The sequence below is a fragment of the Capsicum annuum genome, chromosome 8 (genome assembly GCF_002878395.1).
Source record: "Capsicum annuum cultivar UCD-10X-F1 chromosome 8, UCD10Xv1.1, whole genome shotgun sequence".
Taxonomy (NCBI): Eukaryota; Viridiplantae; Streptophyta; class Magnoliopsida; order Solanales; family Solanaceae; genus Capsicum; species Capsicum annuum.
Window position 1 is genome coordinate 38,589,046 of NC_061118.1, and position 27,108 is coordinate 38,616,153.

Here is a 27,108-nt window from a genome sequence, read left to right on the forward strand (position 1 = left end):
TTACAATAGTTTGAGTGTCTGATGTGCATGTTAAATGGCACATTTATGTATTGCGAAGGAAGAAATACTCCTGGCCATATTTTACTGCATTTTTTGTTTTGCAGACAGATTATGCTCATACATGTGATTAAATTGCTGAAACTAGAATTATTGGGGTACTCTAAAGAAGAGAACCCCTCAAAAAATTGGCATATGCCACTAATTGCAGCGCGCACACGGTATTCTTTAGTAAAAGGCGAAAGAATAATTCGCTTTGTGCTCACTGCGTGGCTGCGTGAGTTCATCAACTTACATCTGGCTGCCATTTTATATTGCAGCAAAGTTTTTATTACTGGTAGTTTATCTATGTGGTACGCGCACCTCACTCCCTTAAAATATTGCTCTCTACTTCTTCAATATATCGTAGATGACTGTATATCAAAATGCTATTTTTTCGAAATAGTAACAGGCCTAAGCCGGCCTGTATACTTTCTTGTTTGATAAATTCAAAATATGATTTCGGTTTGGTTTGTGATTGCGAGTAAATATAATGTCGTAAGGATGTTTTGGACCGAGCATCTTTAGTAGCGGAATTCCAATACAAGTTCGAGTTTTAAGTGTATACTGAAGGACCCAACAGGCAGAAGCCGAAAACAAAACAGTTATCTGTTGTTTAGTTTAAATTGACCTTATAATCTATGTTGCTCGGACTGTCCAAAAATGTTGTTAAATCCGTACTGTCGGATCCTCTCTAAATGTTGAGTAGCGTGAAGAACCGTGAAAAATGCAAAGATACTCTCTAAATGTTGGATGACTGCGAATGCTAGAGAGAAAGGAGCTGTTGCCGCAATCTTCAGAATGAGCATTACATCTGCAGTATATCACATACGGATTGAGAGAAATCACAGGATATTCGAGGCCAAAACTACTGATCCATCCTCGATTACCACGAAAACAGTGCAGAAGATCTTTCACGAAGGGCTGCTTAGCGTCGTCTAGTTTCTTGAATACTGTTGCTTTGATGTCATAGGAAGTCCATTTTGTTTAACTGTTTGGTTGCTATACCAGCACAGTTTTGAACGCGTTATCATTTATGTAAAAAATAAAGCTAATATCTGGTCGTTTGAGGTGGTATGATAGCGCATCCAGTCTCATCAATCGCTATATGTGTTAGTTAAGGTAGGAAACTTCTTCGGTATGCTAGCATGTCGAAGATTAATAAGGACACGTGCATCTCACGCGATTTGCCAACACATGTGTCTGCTTGTTCAACTTTACGATAGATTTAATATGTCATAGGACACATGCATCTCACCCAATTTGCCAACACATGTGCCTGCTTGTGCAACTTCACGATAGTTTAGGTGTCTATCGTGCATTACAACGCCACATTTTATTGCATTATTTGTTTTGCAGACTGAATTTTGCTCACACAAACTAATAAAAGATGTTGAAACTAGAATTGTTGGGGTACTCTAAAGAAGAGAAACCCCTCCAAAAGTTGGCGTATGCCACTAAATGCAGCGCACACACGGTATTCTTTAGTAAAAGGCGAAAGGATAGCTCGCTCTGTGCCCACTGCGTGGCTGCGTGAGCTCATCAACTTCCATCTTCTGCCATTTTACATATGCAACAGAGTTTGTATTCTTTTTGCTTATCAATGTGGTACACACACCTCGCTCTTTTAATATATTGATCTCAGCTTCTTCAATACTACATCGTAAATGATTAAAGGGCAGCTCGGTGCACTAAAGCTACCGCTATGCACGGTGTCCAGGGAAGGGTCCCACCACAAGGGTGTATCGTATGTAGCCTTACCTTGCATTTCTGCCACAGGCTGTTTCCAATCGTAAATGATTGAATATCAAAAATGTTGCTTTGTATTCAAATAGAAACAGACTTAAGCCGCCCTGCATATTTTCTTGTTTGATAAATTTAAAATATGATTTCGATTTGGTTTGTGATTGCAATGTAATGTCGTGAGGACATTTTGGACCGACCATCTTTAATAGCGGAATTCCAATACAAGTTCGACTTTTAAGTGTATACTGAAGGACCAAACAGGCAGAAACAGAAAACAAAGGAGTTGTCTGTTGTTTTCTTCTAAGTTGTGCTTCTAACCTATGTTGCTCGGACTGTCCAAAAATGTTGTTAAATCTGTACTGCCGGATCCTCTAAATGTTGAGTAACGTGAAGAACCTTGTATCTCGGAGCTAAGATTTTGACCCAACGTAAGCTGGTGATGCGTTTGCATCACTCCCCGGAAGAAGTCCATGGGGAGTTGATAAGAACAAAAAGCGTTTATTGGTTGTCCGCCAGTGTGATATCAGTATGTTGTTGGTCAAAGAGACGTACATTGCAATGAGGGGCCACTTTGAAAAGGTTCCCTGGAGAAGGATCGTTCGCAATAATCCTGGATCGCCTGAATGGATTTTCATTACAAGACTAGCTTCTCCGAGAAGACTACAACACTAAGAATAGGTTAATGTAACGAAGAATCATAGATAACCGGAAGTGTGTTTTGTGCAGTGGGGGAATTTAGTCGGCCAGAGACTACTCCTACGATGGCAAGGTATAAGCAGACGAGCAAAGTCATGGAAGACGAGTTGGATTGGATGATTACGAATGCTTGTCACAGTCTGCATTATATCACATACGGATTGAGAGAAATCACAGGATATCGAGGCCAAAACTATTGATCCATCCTTGATTACCACGAAAACACTGCAGAAGATCTTTCACAAAGGAGCTGCTTAGCGTCGTCTAGTTTCTTGAATATTGTTGCTTTGATGTCATAGGGAGTTCATTGCTTTGAACGCGTTATCATTTATGCAAAAAATAAAGCTAATATCTGGTCGTTTTGAGGTGGTGTGTTGTTGCATCCGGTCTTATCAATCGATATATGTGTTAGTTAAGGTAGGAAACTTCTTCAGTATGTTAGCATGTCTGAGTCACTAGACGACATGCACCGCTCATCTTTAGAGGATCTCACGGCTTTCGTCCCATGGATCCATCATCATTATCGACTCTATTGATAGACTTGTTGGTTTTGCTGCTCGCTCGGACAGATTTCTCAGAGTTGCCAATTGCTTTTGTGAGCCCAAATTGTGAAGGATACAATCAGTGGCGGAGACAACATATTAACTAACGGGATTCAAAATCAAAAAATGTGAACAAAAGAACTAGTCGAAGGGAGTTCAGCTCGGACAGATTCCTCAAAGTTACCAATTGCTTTTGTGAGTCTAAATTGTGAAGGATACAATCAGTGGCGGAGCCAACATCTTAACTAAAGGGATTCAAAATCGAAAAATGTGAACAAAAGAACTAGTCGAACGGAGTTCAGCTCGGACAGATTTCTCAAAGTTACCAATTGCTTTTGTGAGTCTAAATTGTGAATGATACAATCAGTGGCGGAGACAACATCTTAACTAACGAGATTCAAAATCAAAAAATATGAACAAAAGAACTAGTCGAAGGGAGTTCAGCTCTGACAAATTTCTCAAAGTTACCAATTGCTTTTGTGAGTCTAAATTGTGAAGGATACAATCAATGGCGGAGCCAACATCTTAACTAAGGGGATTCAAAATCGAAAAATGTGAACCAAAAGAACTAGTCGAAGGGGGTTCAACGTCTACTATATAGTATAAATAGTATAATTTTCCGCTGAATGAACCCCCTAAAATAGTATAATTTTCCGCTGAATGGGGTTCGGGATGAACCCCCTCACTATTAGCAAGTTCCGCCCCTGAATACAATTATATGTTACAAGTATGAACCCCTTCATTATCAGGAGGTTCCACCCCGATACAATTATTTGTTACAAGTACATTAATATATGAACAAATAAAGGAACTGCTATAACCAAACAAAAGGATGAATCTAGAATTGTTGGGATTACTCTAACGAAGAGAACCCTCCAAAAATTGGCGTATGCCACTAGTTGCAGCGCACACACGGTATTCTTTAGTAAAAGGCGAAAGAATAGTTCGCTTTGTGCTCACTGCGTGGCTGCGTGAGTTGTTTTGATGATCGGCGCTTCCGTTTTATATGGGACAAGGTCTGTATTTACTGTTGTTTTATCGATGTGGTACACTTTCTCGTTCAATTAATTGTTGAATTTGGATTAGTAGCAGAGTCAGAATAGAAAGAAATGAACACACAAAGCATCGCATCCAATTGGGAATTCAACGTCTATTTATGGTAAAAAAGTATAATTTTAACATGATGAAGGAGGTTCGATGAATCCCATGCACCCGTAGTTAGAACTTGTCAAAGGTTTCTAGACATTATTGTCAATTCCTATGACTCGACATCCACTGTACGGATGTGTGTTGGACCTTCTAAAAGTTGTGTATTCCCCCGTTTTTCATAAGTGGGAAGATGTTCTCTTGATGGCGCGGTTTCACCCATTTCTCACATGTGGTGAAGATGTTCTCTTGATGGCGCGATCACTGGCCATTAATCTAAAAGATTAATTATAATCTGCGAGTTGAATTTTTTTTATGAGGTGAACGTCACGTGATATGTCAGAATAAAATCACACATTTTTTTTAAGTGTAGAAATATGTTACGTTTAGTTTCAGAAGTTGTTGCACACACTATATTCATGTTCATAAACTTCTATTTAACCTTTCATCATTATTTAAGTATTTCATAATAAATATAAAAAAGTTTATAAGTTGAAATTTTTATAGAATCACTTTTTCAGTTTATAAACATTTTTTATTTGATCAAGTATTTATTATTTTATTCATAATATTCTTTCTAATTTTCAAAAATATCATTTTTCAAAATAAAACTTTGACCTTTTCACTCTGTATTCTTTTTTTTTTTTCAAAGATAGATTTCATATTTATAATTTGTTGCAACAAAAGTAAGGAAATTTTAGTCATTTTAACAAAAGAATGATTTATCAAAATATTTTTACCAAACACATCAACAGTTGTTTTAATATTTCTATTCAAATACATGATTGTTTATTATATAAATCAATTTAAATGCTCAAATTTATTTTTCAGCACTCAATACTCATCTTTATCAATTTACATTTATATTAATATATCAATATATAAAAAAATATATCTTAAAATATTAATCGAAGTTTATATATGTTTATTGTAGAAAAAAAAAATATGTAAACGTTTTGAAATGATGGGAGTATCTTTAAGGGTACACATCATATGTTTGTTGAATTTAATGTAACACCATGTCTGATAAATTATTCTTCATTGGATTAAAAGATAAAAAGAAATTTATTTCTACTAATATTCTCAAAACTTCATGGAATTAAAATTAGCAATAAAACAAAATAGGAGTACTAAATTAACTATATCAATATATTACTGTCAATAGACTATCAATATTAAGAATGCTACATTGTTTTCCTTAAAGTTCATTTCTAAAATTACACTAAATATATTTTCATTAGACATTTAGTTCAAGATAAAAACAATCCTAAGAGCTAATTGAAATATAAAAAATAATAGATAATAATAAAATAATAAATTATAACATATCAAAAATTACCACAAAATAATATTACAATCGATCTACATAGAACAAACCACCAATCTCCTAGTACGAACAACAAGACAAAGTACTCATACCTTCTACTATTAACGCACTCCAGCCCCTTAACTTCTAGCTTAATTCGAGTCCTCCACATCTTACCATCTAGGATCATATCCTCGGTAAATCATAACTGCTTCGTCTAATCACCTCTACCTAATATTTCTTTATTTTACCTCTACCGCTTCTGAATCCTTCAATATCCAACTTCTCATACTGCGTTGGAGCACCCATACATCTCCTCATCACTTGTCTGAACCATTACAACATCGCATCCCACATCTTATCCTCAAATAAAGTCACTCCTACTATGTCTCATATATCCCAAATTTCTAATCCCATCTCTGCTAGTCGACCCACACGTCCATCGCATCATTCTCATCTCCGCCACATCATCCTCTGAATGTGAGAGGTCTTGACTGACCCACACCACATCATACCTACTATCATTGACGCACTCCTACCTCATAACTTCTAGCCTAATCCGCATCCTCCGCATCTTTCTATCTAGGATCATATCCTTGGTAAGTTATAACCGCTTCATATCCTGTTTAATCATCTCTACCTCTACTATTTTTGAATCCATCAACGTCCAACTTCTCACTCTGCGTTGGAGCAACTATGCATCTCCTCGTCACTTGTCTGAATCATTTCAACATTGTTTCCCGCATTTTACCCTCTACTGAAGTCACTCTTACATCTCAGATATCTCAAAATTCTAATCTCATCTCTACTAGGCAACCCACGCATCTATCGCATCATTCTCATCTCTGCTACATCATCCTCTGAATGTGAAAGGTCTTAATTGACCAACGCCCCATTCCACCCTATCTTCTCCGTATTATGGAATTTTCCTTTTAAAATATATATAACAACGACAAGAGTATACTCAATGTAGTCCCATAAAATGAAATAGAGAAATTATTTTTGATAGACTTCCGACTCAAAATACACATCAAAATCAAATAAATAAAAATAATAATAAATATTTCTTATTTTTTAACTTGAATTGTCAAGTTTAAACTCTAAATATATAAAATCATATTTTGTAAAAAAGATGTTCTACTGTTCAAATTTTTGACTTCTCGACTACGAATCATAGTTAGTCAAATCCAAAAATAATACTTTCTCCGTCCTATTTTATAAATCATCATTTTCTTTTTAATTCGTCTCAAAAGAAATGTCAATTTTCCTTATTTGATAATTATTTAAAGATACAATTCTACTTTTATATTTATTAACCTCACTTAATTATTTTTAAAAAAATGGAAGTACATTTTTTAATAAAGAACAATTTGATAAATATTATTAAGTCTTTTTTTATTTTTTAAATTTTATATCTAATTAAATGACGATATATAAAATAGGACGGAGGAAATACTAAATATTTACACAATTTTTATAGTGTGAGGACAAAAATAAGCATTTATGAAAACGAACATAAAAAAGGATATTTTGTTATTATAAAATATAGTTGCACTTTATTATTATTCACACATTTTTTCACATTTTATATATTACGTGATCCCCAAGCAACCACCATTACACTCAACCAATAAAGCATCTGGAAGCTACTCTGTCTTGTTCAATAACAATATTTTATTCTTGAATTACCCCCACCGCCTTATTTTATTTACTGTTCTACCCCTCCCTTAAACCCCATATATATATATATATATATAAACCTTCTCTACTTCCAATTCAAGAACTCTTTTTTTTTTTTTTTTCTTTTGGGAATTTGTGAAAAGAATTGACTTTTGATGTTTTAGTTGTGGAGTTTTGAGAAAATAGCTCATTTTTTCCCTTTTTTTTTTTTTTGATGTTTCAGTTGTTGGATTTGTGGAATTTGAGAAAAGAATCAATTTTTGCCTTCGTTTTTGAAGTTTTCACTTGTTGGATTTGCTGGGAATTGACGTTTTAGTGGTTGAAATTTGAGAAACGAATCAATTATCTTTTTTTTTTTTTAATTTTAGTTGCCGGAGTTATAGAAAATAGCTCAATTTCCTCTCCTGTTCAGTGTTTTTCAAGTGTTGGGTTCACCGAAAATAGCTCAATTTCCTCTCCTGTTCAGTATTTTTCAAGTGTTGGGTTCGCCGAAAATTAGCTCAATTTCCCCCCTTTTGCATTTTACCTTGTTGGGTTTTGCCGGAAATCGCCCCATCAGTTGACGGAATTTGACCAAAATATCAATTTCTACTTGTTGGGTGCGACGGAAAATTGATATTTTATCTGCCGGAGTTTGTAAAAACAGCTCAATTTCCCTATGTTTGCATTCTCCCTTATTTGGTTAGCCGGGAATTGACCTGTCAGTTGCCGGAATTTGAGAAAAAAAACAATTTTCACTCATTGGGTTCACCTGAAATTGACTTATTCGACGGAGAAATGGTGGAAGGCGGTGCAGGACCAGAATTTCCGGTAGTATTTTACGACGGAGAAAGAGAGATGAACATCGGAAGTATCCATATATACCCTTTACTACAATTCAAAGCTTTTCAATTAATGCTAAGTCAAAGAATCGGAATTTCACCGAACCAAATTTCAATTTACTTATGTGATCGGAAAATGAACTCGAAATTGGAAGATCGACGGAGAATTCCCGTCACCGGCAAGGCTAATTTCGGTATAATTTGTCGGGAGAAAGATTGCTTCTTTCTTGTGGTTCTAAAACGATCGCGGAAATCGAGGAATCGGAAAGCAGCAGCTCGACGGGTCGACCCGGAAATGAATCAGTTTGGGTTCGGGTTTGATTCCGGGTCGTTGTATTATGATCAAATTATGTTTGAATTGGGCTATCTGAACCCGTACCCGGATCCTTTTTTGATTATGACGAAAAATGAGTGTGAGCAATGCAAGGGCAAAATTGGAAATGAAAAAGTTTCGGGCTTTCATCACTGTGTAAATGACCCGGTTATTGTTGGTGCGTGGCGGAGCCGGTTTGGACCGGTTGGTGGGCCGGTTTTTTGAGTGAATCGGGTTTTTTCGTTTTTTTGGGGGCTTTTTGGTTAAGCCATTGGAGTTTAATTGTACAAATTTGGTGTATTGTGGTATACCGTGTTGCTCAGACTCTTCAAAATAGTCATCGGGCTGGATTCGTTGGAGATAGTGTTTTTTCTTCAGAATTTGATTGATATGGGGTGATATCGAGATGTTGATTGTTGGAATCGCCAAAGATAATGTATTCCTGAAGAATTTGATACAAATGCAACATCGAGACGGCTGGTTGTTGGAATTGTCAAAGATAGTGTTTTTTTGGATCGAGACAATTGGTTGTTGGAATTACTACCAATTTTTGGAACATTTGATACGGGTGCGACATCGAGACAGCTGGTTGTTGTTGGAATCGTCAAAGATAGTGTATTTTTGAAGATTTCGATATGAATGCGATATCGAAAGTGGAAAGTGAATGCAAGTTAGGAGGGTACTATAGTTTTAGTTGTATAATTAGCCTTAATATAAACTATATTGAGGCAAAGTTTAATTAGGGAAATGAAGATGATTATATTAGTAGTAGGAAATTAGAGATTATTATTAGGGAAGTTTAAGAGTTTTAGAGTGGTTAATGATGGGGTTTGTCATTGAATAATTTTTTTTTGAAATATAGATTTTTAGGGATATTATTCCCCTATAATGGGTTATTTTGGGATTTTTTTTGGAGATGGAGTTTGAAGAAAATTGTAAATGGAGATTTTTCCATTATCCATAAATAGTTTGAATTGATTTTGAAATGCAATTATCTCACTTATTGTGTGTGATTAATGTGATTGTATTTTTCTTATTTTTTTATTTTTTTTTAAATTGAGCGAATATTATTGAATATCTACTTTTAAATACTATACAAGTGAAGGCGGACGATGATGATGATAATTAAAGTATAATAGTCGAGTTAGTAAATAGTGTTTTATCAAGTTCTAGCATTCCTATACTAGAAGGATCAATATATTATGTGACAGATGTTGTTAAAAAGGAATCGACATTGATGTTGTTAAAAAGAAATCGACATATTACGTGATTAATTTTGTTAACATATTACATGACTGATGTTGTTAAGAAGGAATGGATATATTACGTGACTGATGTTGTTAGGAAGGAATCGACATATTACGTGACTGATGTTTGTTAAATGAAAAGAATTGTATACTCAAAGCTTGTGACTTTTATAGTATAAAAGAAAATTTAGCGATTTTATAGTTAAGTGATCATATGCAAAAAAAAATAAGTGGCTTTTGTGAAAATAAGTAATAATCAATTGAGATTATATGTGAAATTTATCGTGATTTATGACTAATTTAGATGAAAAAATAACAAATAATATGTAGTGTGATTATCGTGCGGGAAGCATTAGAAAAAAATTATTTAGGCTTAATTTAAAACGGACAAGTAATACATTCTAAGATTCATTTATAGACAATGCGCCACATGATTATCGTGTGAGTAAATACTAGAAAGATTTTATTCGGGCTTAGTTCAGAACAGATCACAAGTGATGTGTTTTAGTATTCAGATATCTACAATATATCCCGTGTGAGCGATACATTTTAGCATTTAGATACCGATAATATATCCCATGTTTGTTACATGAGAAGGATTAGACCGGTTCTATTACTTTCACACAATAGTCATGCGTTGTACGTGAATCGAGAGTTGTTCTTGTTTGTCTGACGTCGTTAGAACATAAAATTGTTTTATCAAGTTCCGACATGAGATTTTTCGTGCGACTTACGTGATTCCTTTAAGGATATGAAGTGCACAACAGTATAAACAGTCACGACGGTTAAAGTTTTACTGAATTACTGATAGATAGTATAATAGAGCATATTATTAATTATACTTGGGATAGAAATATTATTAATAGTTAATCTCTTAAATGATAAACCTTGAATACCATATCACAATTTAAAAAATTAGAGTTTAAAAAGGCCTAATTTAAAACGGACAAATAATACATTCTAAGATTCATGTATAGATAATGTGCCACATGATTAGCGCGTGAGTAAGTACTAGAAAGATTTTATTCGGGCTTAGTTCTGAACAGATCACAAGAGATACATTTTAGTATTCAGATTCCGAAAATATATTCCATGTGAACGATACGTTTTAGCATTCAGATACAAACAATATATCGCATGATTGTCACATGGAAAGGATTAGACCGGTACTATTACTTTCACACAATGGTCATGCGGTGTATGTGAGTCGAGAGTTGTTCTTGTTTGTCTGACGTCATTAGAACATGCATAAAATTGTTTTATCAAGTTTTCACATGAGATTTTTCGTGCGACTTACGTGCTTTCTTTAAGGATATGAAGTGCTCAACAGTTTAAGCAGTCATGACAGCTAAAGTTTTACTGAATTACTCATAGATGGTATAATAGAGAATATTATTAATTATACTCGGATGGAATATTATTAATAGTTACTCTCTTCAATAATAAATCTCGAATACTATATCACAATTTAAAAAGGCTTAATTTAAAACAGACAAATAATACATTCTAAGAATCATGTGTAGACAATGTGCCACATGATTAGCTCGTGGGTAAGTACTAGAAAGATTTTATTCGAGCTTAGTTCAGAACAAATCACAAGCGATACGTTTTAGTATTCAGATACCGACAATATATCCCATGTGAGTGATGCGTTTTAGCAGTCAGATACAAATAATACGTCGCATTATTGTCACATGGAAAGGATTAGAACGGTTCTATTACTTTCACACAATAGTCATGCGTTGTACGTGAGTCGAGAGTTCTTCTTGTTTGTCCGAAGTCACTAAAACATAAAAATTATTTTATCAAGTTTCGATATGAGATTTTTCGTGCGACCTATGTGTTTTTTTTTTTAAGAATATAAAGTGCACAACAGCTTAAGCAGTCACGACAACTAAAGTTTTATAGAATTACTCGTAGATAATATGATAGAGCATATTATTAATTATACTCGGATGGAATATTATTAATAATTACTCTCTTAAATGATAAATCTCGAATACTATATCACAATTTAAAAAGGCTTAGTTTAAAATAGATAAATAATACATTTTAAGAATAATGTATAGACAATGTGCCACATGATTAGCGCGAGTAAGTACTAGAAAGATTTTGTTCTGGCTTAGTTCAGAACAGATCACAAGTGATACGTTTTAGTATTCAGATACCGACAATATATCCCATGTGAGCGATGCGTTTTAGCATTCAGATACAAACAATACATCACATTATTGTCACATGGAAAGGATTTAGAGTGGTTCTATTACTTTCACACAATAGTCATACATTGTACGTGAGTCGAGAGTTCTTCTTGTTTGTCTGACGTCATTAGAACATAAAATTATTTTATAAAGTTTTGACACGAAATTTTTCGTGCGATTTACGTGCTTTCTTTAAGGATATGAAGTACACAACAGTTTAAACAGACACGACAGTTAAAGTTTTACTGAATTACTCATAGATAATATGATAGAGCATATTATTAATTATACTGGGGATGGAAATATTACTAATAGTTATTCTCTTGAATGATAAATCTTGAATACCATATCACAATTCAAAGAATTAAAGTTTAATTTATCAAACTAAAATTTAATATTATCAACTATTGAAATTAAACTTTGAAAATACCAAACATCCACCTAGAATTATGAGAATGTGAAAAGAATTTCAAATCAAAGAAATCATACATGCCAAAAAGTACTTATTTCAACATTATTTTACTTGATATAAACTTAAAATAAGAAAATAATAATAATACATGTGATATACATTGTTTTATGTGACTTGTTTATTAATTTAATTTAATTAGAAAAGTACATAATTAGTGATATTGTTGAACAAATGTTTTTTTTTTTCTTTTATTGAAGGGCATGTAAAGTAGGAGAATTAAGTACCTAATCCATGATTAATTTTCTAATTATTTTTTTCGTGTCTGTTATGATCTTTTCAACTAAATTAAGTGCATTAAGTAAATCTAAACCAAGTTCACAAACTATCTCTTAAACTTATACTTTCTCTGTTTTAATCTATTTATTTTAAGTTAATTGAATACCGTGCTAAAGAAAAATAAAGAAGTTTTTTAAATTCATTGTGGTCTTGGATTAAATATATATATATATATATATATATATATATATATATAATATACCAAAATATTAACCTATGATCTTAACATGCCATGTGACAAAAGTAAAAAAATTGTCAAATTAGAAAATGTGCACTCTTTTTATTTTAAACCGACTAATAATGCAAACAAGATAAACAAATTAAAATGAAAAAATAATCACTTTTATTGAACATCTTATATTGAAGTTCGGTCTATTAAATATCTGAAAACTCCACGTGTTTAATAGAATGACACTTAAATTATGTATCTATCCTTTCGAGGAAAAGCTTGCCTTCAAACCCCGATTCGAATAGAAGGTGTGCGGCATGTTAATGTGCCTCGGATAATCCACACTTCTGAATGAGGCGTCAATGAACAACATGTGCCTCGGATAAACTACATCTCCGAATCAGGCGCCAGTGAACACCATTGAACTATCCATGTGTCTGAGAGGCTAACAAACGCGTGTTAACATTCCAACATTCCTTCTTCTTTCAGAACTCGAAAGCAAGTTCAATATTTCTTGTTCGTGAATATCAAAATTAATTATTTAATTGATGTCTATGCCATTCATACATAGTAATTTGATCTATGATAAATAAATAAATAATAATGCAAAGAACTAATCAAAAGGAATTTTTCTGCAAAACTAAAATTAAGAAGTTGAAGTTGGCATAGTGGAAGTAGTTCATATATTGCAAGGATTAGTTCCAACATATTCTAATAAAAAATAAAAATTGTTTGGTAGCTTGAACAACCTAAATATAAATAATAGTACTATATTTTCTTCCTTAAATATGCAGGGGAAAAAGGAGAAAAAGGTTCGAAATATATTTCAATTTTGACTAAGTTTGTTGTAACACGCTTCTACTTTGCGGGGTTCTATGACCCCCTCCCTCCCCCAAACTATTTTTTACCGTATTTTTATGGCATATATTTGTCAGTCAGATTACTAAGTGAATACACGCATACTGAGCGCGTGAGGGTTTTGAAGTGGTCCACCTAAGCAAATTGTGTCACAAAAATACGGTAATAAATGGTCTGGGGGGGCGAGGGGGTATGGGTCATAGGACCTCCGCAAAGTTAATGTCTGTCACAACAAATTTCACCAAAATTTTGATATATTTCGAATATTTTTTCCCAAAAAATGATAATATAGCGTTGTTGGTTCCTTAATTATTGATAAATCGATTTTCGTCCTTGTAATATTATTTGATCATACACATTTAACTTTAAATTAACTGAAAATATGCTTTTGATCTTTTTATGTAGAGAATATGTTACACTTAAACTATTTTACGAAAAATACAAAAAAATATCTTCGTCGAATAATGTTACATTATTAGTATAACACATGAGTAATTAAGTGATGGAACAATTGGTAATCATGATTTGTGATATTCAAAGGTAAAAAAAATGAATAATGCACATTTTAATTGGTCGAATCTTAATCACATATTATAAAAATCAAAATTTATCAACAACGAAAGGTAAAATAAAGAGGAGATTATAATGTGGAAAGCCGAATCTTCATCAACAAGATAAAAATTTTCGGAGCGAACTAATTAAGCTTTTAAGATTATCAATAGTTTATAAAATAAAATTCATATTCAAACTTTTTAACTTAGAAATATTTCTTTTCCATTTCTAAACTTCAATTAAATCATTTCCAAGTGCTTAAAAGGGGTGAATATATATATATATATATATATATATATATATATTGGCGGGGCCGGGGAGGGGGCGCGGGGGGTTGCACTGTCCAAAATCCACTTCGGGCCAAATTCACATAACAGATGGTCCATTAAAAGAGACATTTCTTGAGTAAATTAACATAAATTTTATAATAATGGAAGATAATTATTTTCACTCCCATAAGTTATGATTATTACAGAATATATCTCTTAAATGACACGAATACATTGTGTAGTTATGCATACATGATTAGTTGTGGATATATCGTAGATACGTAGTCTTTCAGATACATTCGAATACAAATTAAGACGTTCAAATACTTGATTTAATCTCAAATACATGTGTGTATATCTGACATATATTACGCTGGGGGGAGGGTTACGATCAGTCACATGTATCTGAGATTTATAAGATGTCTCCGCATATATTATGATGGGGGTTACAATTAATCACATGTATTGGAAATTTATAATATGTCTTCGCATATATCTGAGAGGTTACGTCATATATGTATCTAGAGATTAATGTAAAGAAGTAAACTATTATATAATTAATTTAAAATAGTAGAAAAATAAATGAATATAGTAATGATATTTGAGAATTTACTTAATTTTCCCCAACTTTTTTTCTACCATGCTTAATCTTATTAGTAGTTGCATGCTATAAAAAAAGTTTTAAAAACTTAAAATAAGTCAATATAAACATGATCTAAGTATTACTTTTATTAAAATTATATTATCACTATTTTTAATTAAGTGAAGCCTTAAAATTGAAATTCTGTCTTTAAATTGATACCAAATAAGAAAAGATAATATTTTTTTTTTCTGAGACGAGTGAAAAAATAATGATACATAAAATAAAAGAAAAAAGGTCAAATTTACCCCTCTATTTTGAAAAATTAGCTACATATACCCTTCGTCATATTTTGTAGTCAAATTTACCCTCGGTGTCATACTTTGGGGCCAAATTTACCCCTTTACTTTATAAATTGGCTAAATATATACCCTTCGTCATACTTTGAGGTCAAATGTACCCTTAATGTCATACTTTGAAGTCAAATTTGCCCTCGTTATTAAGAATTTGTTCATATATACACTTTTTAAATAGAAAAGTTCAAATGAACATTAAATACCCCATTTTAAAAAAATAAAATACACCTTAATCTAATCCGTCTGACCTGACTCAAGCCACAAAAAAAACACAAATAATAAATATACCCCCTTCAGTTTTATTGGCCAATTTTTCAACGAGATTAAGCCACTAGATATTTATCAGGCATAGCTCACTTAAAATTGATTTGCATCGGTGCAAACATAAAGAAATATATTCCTTTTTCAGTGCGTGGATCTGCATTAGTGTTGAGCTTATGAAAAATGACACTTGACAAACTAATGCAATAGATTAGACCCATTAGATATTTCTCTGGATAATTGAGTTAAGAGGTCTCCTTATGTGTCAATTGGACATCTCTTCATTCATATATATTTATATGAAATTTAGATTTATACAAATTTTTTATCATATCATTTACTCAAAAAATTTATTCACTGGTTCTAGCATTTTGATGCACATAGAATTGCATACCAAAATTTAAAATTTGAACGTAATCGAACAAGAGCAAAGTTTGTAATAGACGTTTTCTCTAGTTTCATGCTTCTCCGTTATCCTATTTCGTTTTACGTTTTGTTTATTCGTAAACTACATACCAGTGTTGCACGTTGAAAGAGAAGTATTTTTGTTTGTTGAAAAAATTCGACCAATAGAACTAAGGAAGGGGTATATTTGTTTGTATATTTTTTATGGATCAGATTGGTCGAATTATATTAGGATGTGATTTATTTTAAGAAATTCGAGAATTTAACATTGATTTGAATTTTTTTGTTAAAGGAAGGTTAAAAGTGAAAAGTTTCTTAACCATGAGGATAAATATGGCGCCAAAGTATGAAATTGAGGGTAAATTTAACCTCAAAATCTGACGAAGGGTATATTTAACCAATTTTCAAAGTAATTTGGTCCCAAAGTATGACAGCGAGGGTAAATTTAACTTCAAAGTATGACAAAGTATATATTTAGCTAATTTTTTAAAGTAGAGGGACAAATTTAATCATTTTTTCTAAAATAAAATAGAGAGTGTATTTAACTTTTCACTCGATATTTAATACTTGTATTGAAATTAAATTTAATTTGAAAGTGAAATCACTTTATAATATGCACTCTTTTATCCATGTAGAAAAATTTTACAGAGCCATCTTTCCTGAGCTGTCACGTGTCAACTTCCAAATGGAGTAGCCAATTCTGCACCTCTCCACCTCTACAAAAGCTCTCAACAGGACCCAAAAATGACTACCCTGCACCCCCGTCTACCCCCACCCCACCCCACCCCACCCCACGTGACCCACCCCTACCCTAACACTCCACTATCACTACTTTTAGGGATAGTTTGGTTGGGAATAAGAGTGGCAACGGACCGAAATCAGTATTGCCGGATCGGTTTAATCGGAATCGATACATTTTTATCGGAGTTTTTTTTACCGGAATCGATACTATCGGAACCAAAATATCGAATTTTCTGACAGTTTCTCACCGATCCATTGATTATCAGTGTGGAATCGGATCGGACCGAACCGACTACCGGATCTATAACGAACTTCCGATTTATTTTTTTAATTTAAATTATATAACATTTTTTAATATATCTCAAACTTAAAAAATATATCTTTTAAGTTTAAGTTAATATAATATTTTTAATAAGTTTAATAATTTAAATTGTATTTATATTAAGTTTAAAAAAAATTAGACGTTCATTTCGGCGCCAGCGTCGCACCGACTTCGGTAAATCGGAACTATCAAAACTGAAACTACAGGAAAAAAATCACGATCCGCACCGTTAGTGGATTTCGGACCATTGGGTATGGCATACCGGTTGCAATCGGTACCCTTGAATTACCGGTATCGAAACATTATCGAAACCGGCGTAATCGGATAGGAACAAAAAATACCAATTCCGTTGCCATCCTTAGTTGGGAACAAGTTATATTGAGATAATTAATCTCGAAATTAGTTATTCCATTATATATATGGGATAAATTATCCCACTACTAAAGCATAAACGGTGGGCTAAATACTCGCTTGGCTAACTAATACCTCCAACCAAATATGAAATAAAATAATTCTACATTTTAATCAAAACTATTATAACTTATACCTCACATCAAACAATCCTTTGTGATCGTTTGACATATCATATAAGAAAAATAATTTTGAAATAAAATTTGACATTAGTTCTATTTGATATTTGGTTCTCCTTTCGTCCTATGTTATGAACACTCTTTCCTATTTATCCGTTTAAGAAAGAATGTCGCTTTATTCTAATTTGAATCAATTTAACTTTAAAATTTTTCTTGCATCCCAAATGAAATGCTTTTTTAACAGTATTTTAAACCACAAATTTCAAACGTGTCAAGTGAAATGATCCCACATAAAATAGGACGAAAGAGGTATTAAGTACTCATTCTGTTACAATTATATGACTCATCTTCTTTTATCAATCCCCAAAAGTGCACACATTTCTATTTCTAGGAACAATTTAATTCTAAAATATCTATTTTGCCCTTGATAAAATAATTTATAGTTACACAAACATAATTATTGTGAATCGTAATTTTCAAAAGTTTTTGTTTTATTAAATTTCATATCAAATCAAATAAACTTATACCCCACCACTTGCACTACAATGGTATGAAAAGAATAAAATGTATGCAGTTAATACCACTAGCTCTCAACTAAAGTAGAGAGCTAGTTTCCGATAGATTTTTGGCTCAGGCCGGACAACAAATATAATTAAACAAAAATGTAAAAGCAACCAATAAAAAGAAATATTACACTAGATAGTAAAGTAAAGAGAAAACGCTTTGTTTCCACTTTAAACTATACGCGAAAAGACTAAAACATACTTGAACTTTAGGAGAGTTCTATTACCTTTGGACTAATTAAAATCATATTTTTGACAACCTTAGTGCCTACGTGGCACATATGTGGTACAACACATTGAAGGATCCACGCAGGCACACGCGTAAATAAAACATTCATAAAATAATATTACAAGCTACCTATAAGAAATTATAGATATCACCTGAACATCACGAAAAAAAAGCTACAAAACACTACAGACACACATACATACAGATACGATTACTCCCCTCATATAACATCTATATACAATAATCTCATGAAATATCTCTATTTATATGATCCAATGTACCAAACAACCCCTTCCGGCCATTAGTCCTCCCCACCACCCAATATCACTGCTCTTCAGGCTCGTTTGATAAGAGGAATACTGATAACTAATTTTGAGATTCATTTAGAAGAGGAACTTATTTCATATTTGCAACAACAACAAACCCAATGTATTCCCACAAAGTGGGGTCTGAGGAGGGTAAGATATACGCAGTCCATACCGCTACCTCCGAAGAATTAGCAGAGAGGCTGTTTTTGATAGACCCCCGGCCCAAGAGCTTATTCCATATTTGATTGAAGTAAAATGCATGAAATAACTTATCCCAAAATTAGTTATCTTGAAGTTATAGTATTTTTCTTATTCCTCTTGAGGGTGACATATCTAACTTTCTAACCAAACGACCCCTTCCATTTATTTGTCCTTCCCCCTCCCACCAACCACGCCACCCTCACCCCTAGCCCCACTCTCCCCCCCACCCCCTGTGCCCTGTCCCTCTCTCACACCTTTTAGCAGGCAAAAAAAAGTATTCGTAACGTCAATTTGAAAAAAAAAAATCCCTGTGTCTTCTCCATTTTCTCTCAAAAAATTCATAATTTATTTTGTAAAGTTTGTGATAGTTGATTTTGGAGAGTGGAAAATGGAGAATTATTCTTCGGAAAACCTTGATGATGGAGAGTTATGGTTACCATCTGATATTTTTCCAGTAGAAGAACCAGCTGTAGTTCCTTGTAATAGTAATAAGTTCAAAAACAACAACTCTTTTTGCTGTTGTTATTCATGTCTTCTTCATCGTAATGGTAATGGCAATGGACAAAATGCTGTTGTTGCTGCTGCTGGCGGTACAAATGAAAGTATTATTCAACGTTTAGCTGCTATTTCACTACTTCAACAACAACAACAACAACAACACCGAGCTGAGAGTACTCCGAAGGAGCCATTTTCCGTTACTGAGGTAATCTTCCATCTGCGGTTTCAGAATAGTTATTAAAGCTTCTTCTTCTACTACGTTTTCTGATGTAAATGGAGCTGGAAGTTTGCTCTTTATCTCCTTATTTTCTCGTTGTTGCAGCGATTTCAGAATTTGTTTATGTTTTTTTTTCGCTTTGCTTGCTTTTCCCGTCTCAAATTTTCCGCCATTTTCTTTCCCTTTTCCGCGTTGTTGCAGTGTATTTTGCTCTATGTTTTTTTGTTTTTACAAATTCTCGTTGTTGCAGCAGTTTCAGAGTTTAGTTATTGCAGCTTCTTCTTCTTCTTCTACATTTTTCCGGCATAAATAGAGTTACATTTTTGCAGCGTATTTTGCTCTATGTTTTTTTGATTTTTCAAATTCTTGTTGTTGCAGTAGTTTCAGAGTTTTTTTTTTCTGCTTTTTTTGCTTTGCTTTTGCTTAGTTATTGCAGCTTCTTCTACTACTACATTTTTTCGGCATAGATAGAGTTGGCATTTTGCTCTATGTTGCTTTTCCCGCCATTTTCTTCCCCTTTTTCACGTGGTTGCGGCGTATTTTGCTCTATGTTTTTTGATTTTTCATATTCTCGTCATTTTCTTCAATAATTTCTCGTTGTTGCAGCAGTTTCAAAGTTTTTTTTTCTATTTTTTTGCTTAGTTATTGCAGCTTCTTCTTCTTCTTCTTTTACATTTTCCCTTGAGAAATACAGTTGGCATTTTGCTCTATGTTGCCTTTTCCCTTCAAATTTCACAATTTTCTTCGCCTTATTTCTCATTGTTGCAGCAGTTTCAGAGTTTTTTTTCTGTTTTTTTGCTTAGTTTTTGCAGCTTTTTCTACATTTTCCCTTGTAAATATAGTTGGCATTTTGCTCTATGTTGTTTTTTCCCCTTCAAATTTCACAATTTTCTTCGTCTTATTTCTCATTGTTGCAGCAGTTTCAGAGTTTTTTTTTTCTATTTTTTTCCTTAGTTATCGCAGCTTCTTCTTCTTCTACATTTTCCTTTGTAAATATTGTTGGCATTTTGCTCTATGTTGTTTTTTCTCCCCTCAAATTTTGCAATTTTCTTCGCCTTTTTTCTCGTTGTTGCAGTGATTCGGAGTTTATTTCTGTATTTTTCTTTGCTTTCGCTTAGTTGTTACAAGTATCTTCTTCTTCTTCTTGTACATTTTTCTTATTAATTGAACTTGTATTTTGCTCGTTTTGTTTCATATTTTGCCATTATTTTTCTCCATGTTGCAGAAACTCAGAATTTGTTTCTGTTTTTGCTTTATTTTTTCTTCCAAATCTGCCATTGTTTTTTATTTACTGTTTTTGTCGATGTTGCAGCGCCGGTTCAGACCGGTTGACAAGTGCAGCTGCACGAATTGTTCACTTTCGGAGTGTTTCCAACGCAATAGAACCGGAAGAGGGCTGCTTCGAACCGGTCCAACACCGGTTTATCACAACCATCTTTATCCACCAGCGGTTCAACATCAGGTAGAGTCACAATGAGCCCGTTTAATTAATTTCTCGAATAAAACTTTTTCTTGACCTTGAGGTCTTGGCAAGCTGTGGAAACAGTGTAGAAATATGGGTTAAGATTGCCCACAATAAACCTTATGGTTTGGCCCTTCTGCGACTCCACGCATAGGGGTGACCTATAGCAAATATTTTGATGCTTCGATACCCATTAAATTCGACACAGAGTGGGTATAATTATATTATATAAAAAATATTTAAAAATTGGTACTCCTTCTGTTACATTTTATTTGATGTTATTTTCTTTTTTATTCGTTTGATTAGCATCATTTCTACTTAATTATTACTGAGTTCAACTTAATAAAAAAATAATTAGAAAGTAAACATTAAAATTTCATGAGGAACAGTTTTATAAATTTAACAAAGTCATCATTTATTTCTTAATTTTCGTCTCCGGTCAAATGGCCAAACATAAAATGAGACGAAGGGATAAGATAACTCGGTGCTTTAATTTCCAGGCGCAACCTTAACGTCAATATATATACTCAAACTTGACGAATACCCACGATCCTCAATTCTGATTCCACCACTGCATACACATAGCGGGAACTTAGTACGCTAAGCTTTCGTTTTTTGTAAAAAAAAACTTTTTCCCTTTCAAAGGGAGTTTATTACATTATATTTGATAGGTTGAGAGTTTGATGGAAGCAAGAACCCGGTTTATACAGATGGAAGAGCAGAACCGGTTCATCAGAATGCAGCGAAGAACTCTTGGCTTAAACCGGTTCGATGGAAACCGGTTTTCGCCATTTGTTGGAGCAACTAGTGGTCTTAATGGTGAAAGTAGTTCAGTGAGAGATTATGGTGGAACAGGTGTCTTCCTTCCTAGGATACCCACAACCAACAACATTGACAACAATGGTAGAAAGATACAAGGTAAGCTTGATCAAATTATTGACTTGATAATCTACTATAACTTTTGAAATTAATGTGATTATTCATGTCTTATTATAGTCTATTTTTCTTTTTTGGTTCCTATTTGTTGTGTGGTATTTGCATTGAAATCTGATTAAATTACCATTCTCGTAATTGCATGATGGTGTCTTTCTTTTTGACTTTCCGCTCTTTTGATATCTACATTGAAATCTGACTAAATCCAGGTTCGCATCTTGGTTTCCATCTGACATTCGGTATTCGTTGTCGTACTAGACTAAATTTAGATTCATGTATTCCAGGGGTCTATTTATGGGTCCGGGGTCCCGATAGAATGAAAAAAAATAGTGGTATTCACATTGAAATCTGATTAAATTACGACTCGCGTAATTGCATGACCTAGCCTACACTACCAAGAGGATGAAAGTGTTTCTTTTTGATTTTCTGCCCTCTGGTATCTATATTGAAACATGACTAAATATGAATTTGCGTATTGTAGGATCCATTTATAAAGTTGGTGACCTTGGTTTGTTGTCTGAATCCATATCCGCAGTAGTACTCGATCAAATTTAGATTCATGTATTGTAGGGTCTATTTATGAGGCTGGGGCTCCTGATAGAACGAAAAAAAGGTAGTGTCTTTTTTTTGATTCTTCACTCAATGTTCGATATTCACATTGAACCATGACTAAATCCGTGTTCACATATTGTAGAGTCCATTTAGGAGGATGCAAGACAATGTCTTGTTAGAATTGATTAAATTTGAATTCACATATTAGAGATTTTATTTATAATGATACGCTTTCAATAGGATTTTTTTTTTTATTTTCAAGATTTTAAATTCAAAATATCTAATTAAGGATGAAAGAATCCGAACTTCACACCATAACTATTGATTAAAAAAGATGAGTGTCATCACATGCAAAATACTTCTCAATTTATATACTTTTTGTTTGGCTAGTCTAGTAGTTAAAAAAGAACCCCCCAAAAAGAAACTTTCGTCACATAAGCTAATGTGTATGACATTCTAAAGTTCATGTTACTAACTTTTTTTCTGATAACTTGTGGTGTTGGGACAAGAAATCACCTAATTTAATGTATTATTAATTATTATATCATTATTTTTAATATCAGAATGTTACCATTAAGAAGTTTTCATAGATAAAATTTGTTAGATTTTCTTAAAATAAGTGAGTAATTACTTTTGAGTTTTGATAAGAGATGATTTATGCAATCACTCTTGTATATTATGGGTCCTTGTGTTTTGTTTTTTGCATAGTAATTGAGGGTTAGGTTGGCTGTTGTTGGGATTTTTCAAAAATATCATCTGGTGCGTGTTGGATTCTTCAAAAGTTGTGCATTTTTAGAGGATCTAACACGGGTGTGACAAGATTTTTTTCTTCATACTTGTTTTTTTTGTTTTGGTCTTGAGACGGGGGTTTATCAGAAATAACTTTTCTACTTCTCCGGACGTAGTGATATAGATTGCATACATTTTACCCTCCCCAGATCCCACTGTGTGGGAATACACCGGGTTTGTTGTTGTTGTAGTTATTTTTTCTGTGCATACTTAACAAAGACATCATTAAAGTTGTTATGTTGCTCAGATTGTTTAAAATGGTTGTCGTATCTGTGTTATATTCTCCTAAATAGACAAAGTTCGATAAACATCTGTCGATATTTTTGAAAAGTACCAACATGTTTTTCCTGTTTTTTCTCAAAGGTCATAGTAACTCTTTGAACTTTTCTCACTATATCATATGATAAAATATTTTATGACTTGTTCTTAGCTGTGTTTGGTTCCATCTTTTCTTGTTTCCTCTTTTTTTTGATAGTAAACAGATGAAAATAGTGAGACTTTTGGGAAAAGCTACTGACATCTGAGACACTCTTATATCTTTTGGTTATATATGTCAGTTCATTCTGAAATTTCCTTTCTATTATCTCAAATTTATGGTGTATTTAGTTGAGTTGCTCCTTGATGATAGGGGTCCCAAACACCCACCCACCCCACACACATACCCAACAAGTCACTTTGAATAGGTCAATTGTCAATTCTATTACTCCCTCCGTCTAAAAAAGAATGACCAACTTTCTATTTTAGTACGTTTCAAAAAGAATGATCTTTTTCTTTTTTAGCAACTTTTTAATTCTAATTTTCCACATAGTATATTTAAGATCATAAGATTGAATGACATTTTGGTACATTTGACATATCTTTAATTTAAGATCACAAGATTCAAAAGTTTTCTTTGTTTTTTTAAACTTCGTGTCAAGTCAAACTAGGTCATTCTTTTTGAAACGGAGGGAGCATTATGTTGCTCGGGCCTTTCAAAAATGTTGCCTCATACGTATCGGATTCTTCAAAAAATATAATTTTTTATTTTTATTTTTTTAAATTATTATTATTTTTGGGCATCCTAGGGTGTGACCTACAAGTTCAATTCCCAGCAGAGACAAAAATTAGGTTTCTAGCCTTGATATACCTGGTATCTGCTTCTGATAGGTATTCTGCAGAATTAGTCAAAGTATGCGCAAGTTGGCTCAAACACCATGATTTAAAAAAAAAAAAGTAAAATATTTTGAAAGAGATAACGTGAAGGGTTAGGGTTAAAACTTGAGTCTTGCTCGTTGTGTATTCCTTTATTTATAAAGAGTTGCAACATATAGCTGCATAATAGATAAGTACAAGAATAAATACAAGATAGAGTTCTACTGCAACTAGTATTAAGAAGATAACTCCAACATTTGATACAAACTTGGCGATAATTTTGAAGAATCGAAGTAACATTGGTTTTAGATTATCTATCATGAGAACATCTTGAACATCATGGAATAATATGTTAGGTTTTGACAATATTTCTTTCGGAAACAGTCTCTCTACCTCCCTGAGGTAGTGGTAAGGTCTGCATTATACTATACCCTCCCAAAGACCTCGTGGGACTTTACTGGATATGTTGTTGTTATGTTTTGACAATATTATGAACTAGGTTTTGAGAATGATTGTCTATTGCAATATGTAAGTTGGAGAAGCTCGGTGCGCGAAACATTCTGCGTATATGTAAGGTTGGAGAAGGATCGCATTCCAAAGGGGTGTATGAGATGGTTTATTCTGACTCAAGCATCAATAATTGATTTCATTTCTCGAACTCGAGACCTATATGTAAAGGTCACACAAAGACTACTTTATCATTAGATGTAATAAATTTCATTATGTTTTTTTTTTTTTGAGGAAGTTTTTTATATGGTCAAACTCTGATTCATTTTTCAAATGAGCAGGTGGTATAAGTAGGCAAGATGTTCACCAAAATGGTCGAAGGTATCCATGAATATGAATTGACAATCAAAGAAGAGGAATTAATGAATGATTAGGACAAAAATATTGGACCTATTGATATATAATATATAGTATTTTGGTATATTTAAATAATTGATCTAGCATTTGACTTGTGTCATAGCCAATTGCCTTATTGAGGAAAATGTTGGAAGTCTTTTGGCAAAGGACCTGTTTATTTTAAATCTTTACCCCTTTTTAATGTCTACATCTGACAATTGTAATGTGACTCTTTCAAATATGTGTATTATAATAAATGTCTTAGTTATTGCTACACATGCCATTTTTGTCTTTGGATTTGATTTAGTTCTAGTTGTTAGAAAACAATATTTGGGGTTTGGAATTATTAGGTAAGGCTACGTACGATATAACTTTGTGGAGTTTTTTTTTTGGACTCTGCATATAACGGGAGCATTAACGCACCGGGCTGCCCTTTAATAGTTTTCTTGGAAAATTTGGTTAGGTTTCAAGAATCAAGTTTGTTTCTCAAACCAAACAAGTTTTAGGTTTTTGATTATTAGAGCCGACGGTCTTTCAGAAACAATCTCTCTACTTTTACGAGGCAATGGTAAGATCTATGTGCGGTAGACACCTCGTTTAGACCTTAAGTCCTTGTGGAATTTTATTGGATATATTATTGTTGGTTTTTGATTATAAGAAGCCAGTATTCTATCCCTACTAGTTTATGTTACTTATCCATGTGGATCTAGCATATACTTTGAAAAAGATCAAATTAAAAGTATATTTACTTAACTAAATTAATGATATGTTGGAATTCTAAGGACCGTTTGGCCATGAAGTTTTTTTTCTTTTCTTCGGAAAATTTTTTCGGAGTTGAAAATTGTGGTGTTTGGCCATGAAAATTCGAAAAATAATTTCAAAATTTTTTTTTGAAAAGGGAAAACAGGTTTTTGGTGTTTTAACAATTTTCCAACTCCAATTTCAATTTTATTATTATTACATATAACCCCAATCTTTTAAATTTTTACATAAAACTCTCCTTATAACATTACTTTTTCAATATTACGTATATAATAGTTTTAAATAATAAGATAATTATAATTTGAAACTTAATGCTATTTTAATTAATATATATCTCTTTTTCTCCCCTATTTAATTTCTCCTTATTTAAAACATTATTTTACTGCTAATGATCCTAATTACTATAATATAATAATAATTTTTCTATTGTGATACGAATGTTTAAGGAGTTATAGTCGTGTAATTAATAATGGATAATTATTTTCTATATTTATGAAATTAATAAAGTTATAGCAGATTAGTGTATCACTGCTACAAATTATTCTCATTTTTAATTTGATTATATATGTTATATTGTGTACATCTTTATTATACTATTAAGATATAAATAGTTTATACCATATATATGCTAAAAATATAAATCGGTGATACATATTTTTCATAAAAAAATATGCCCAATTTAACAAATTTTTACTTTAAACTGCAACTGCTACCTTTATATACCATATTACTTGGTATCTTTATACACAGAATTATATTTATACCCATAAATATATAAAGTATTATATTTACAATAGAAATATACAAAGTTTATACCATGTATATACCATATACACATATATAAATATACAAAGTATTAAGAAACATATTAAGCATATTTATAACATAAATATACAAAGTATGTTATATATGAAGTTTATACCATGTATATAACATATACACACATATATAAATATACAAAGTATAAAGAAACAAACTAAGCATATTTATATATTTATGATATATGATATAATATACCATAAATATGCAAATTATGTTTTACATAGAAATAATTTATTTACTCACAGTAAAATCTTTCATGTATAAGAAAATTAA

At 32.6% G+C, this 27,108-nt stretch overlaps 1 protein-coding gene and 3 non-coding genes across 7 annotated transcripts; 1 reads left to right on the plus strand and 3 right to left on the minus strand.

The window, feature by feature from the left end:
• Nucleotides 1-154: 154 nt before the first annotated feature.
• Nucleotides 155-272, minus strand: LOC124886922. The gene has a single exon (XR_007044321.1). It is a non-coding gene; the product is annotated as a U5 spliceosomal RNA (small nuclear RNA).
• A 1,177-nt stretch (nucleotides 273-1,449) lies between these two features.
• On the minus strand, nucleotides 1,450-1,567 carry LOC124886929. Its single transcript, XR_007044327.1, has one exon. It is a non-coding gene; the product is annotated as a U5 spliceosomal RNA (small nuclear RNA).
• A 2,306-nt stretch (nucleotides 1,568-3,873) lies between these two features.
• LOC124886923 lies at nucleotides 3,874-3,989 on the minus strand. The gene has a single exon (XR_007044322.1). It is a non-coding gene; the product is annotated as a U5 spliceosomal RNA (small nuclear RNA).
• A 15,122-nt stretch (nucleotides 3,990-19,111) lies between these two features.
• On the plus strand, nucleotides 19,112-25,527 carry LOC107846456. 4 transcript variants are annotated; one of them, XM_016690854.2, is made up of 4 exons: nucleotides 19,112-19,529; nucleotides 20,854-21,003; nucleotides 21,714-21,921; nucleotides 25,197-25,527. In XM_016690854.2, exons 1-4 carry the CDS (start codon nucleotides 19,215-19,217, stop codon nucleotides 25,244-25,246), a joined length of 723 nt encoding a protein of 240 aa, XP_016546340.1. In that variant the 5' UTR covers nucleotides 19,112-19,214; the 3' UTR covers nucleotides 25,247-25,527. The 4 variants fall into 4 exon arrangements, with proteins under 4 accessions (XP_016546340.1, XP_016546335.1, XP_047250381.1 ...); XM_016690849.2 differs by having other exon boundaries at nucleotides 19,114-19,529; nucleotides 21,675-21,921; XM_047394425.1 differs by having other exon boundaries at nucleotides 19,115-19,529; nucleotides 24,942-25,260.
• Nucleotides 25,528-27,108: the final 1,581 nt, after the last annotated feature.

Bases quoted from the DNA above. Each gene is read 5' to 3' on its own strand.
- LOC107846456 (XM_016690849.2), top strand. From the start codon at position 19,215: ATGGAGAATTATTCTTCGGAAAACCTTGATGATGGAGAGTTATGGTTA. The intron at 19,530-20,853 runs GTAATCTTCCAT...TCGATGTTGCAG, and splicing joins AGCCATTTTCCGTTACTGAG to CGCCGGTTCAGACCGGTTGA. The intron at 21,004-21,674 runs GTAGAGTCACAA...TATATTTGATAG, and splicing joins CACCAGCGGTTCAACATCAG to GTTGAGAGTTTGATGGAAGC.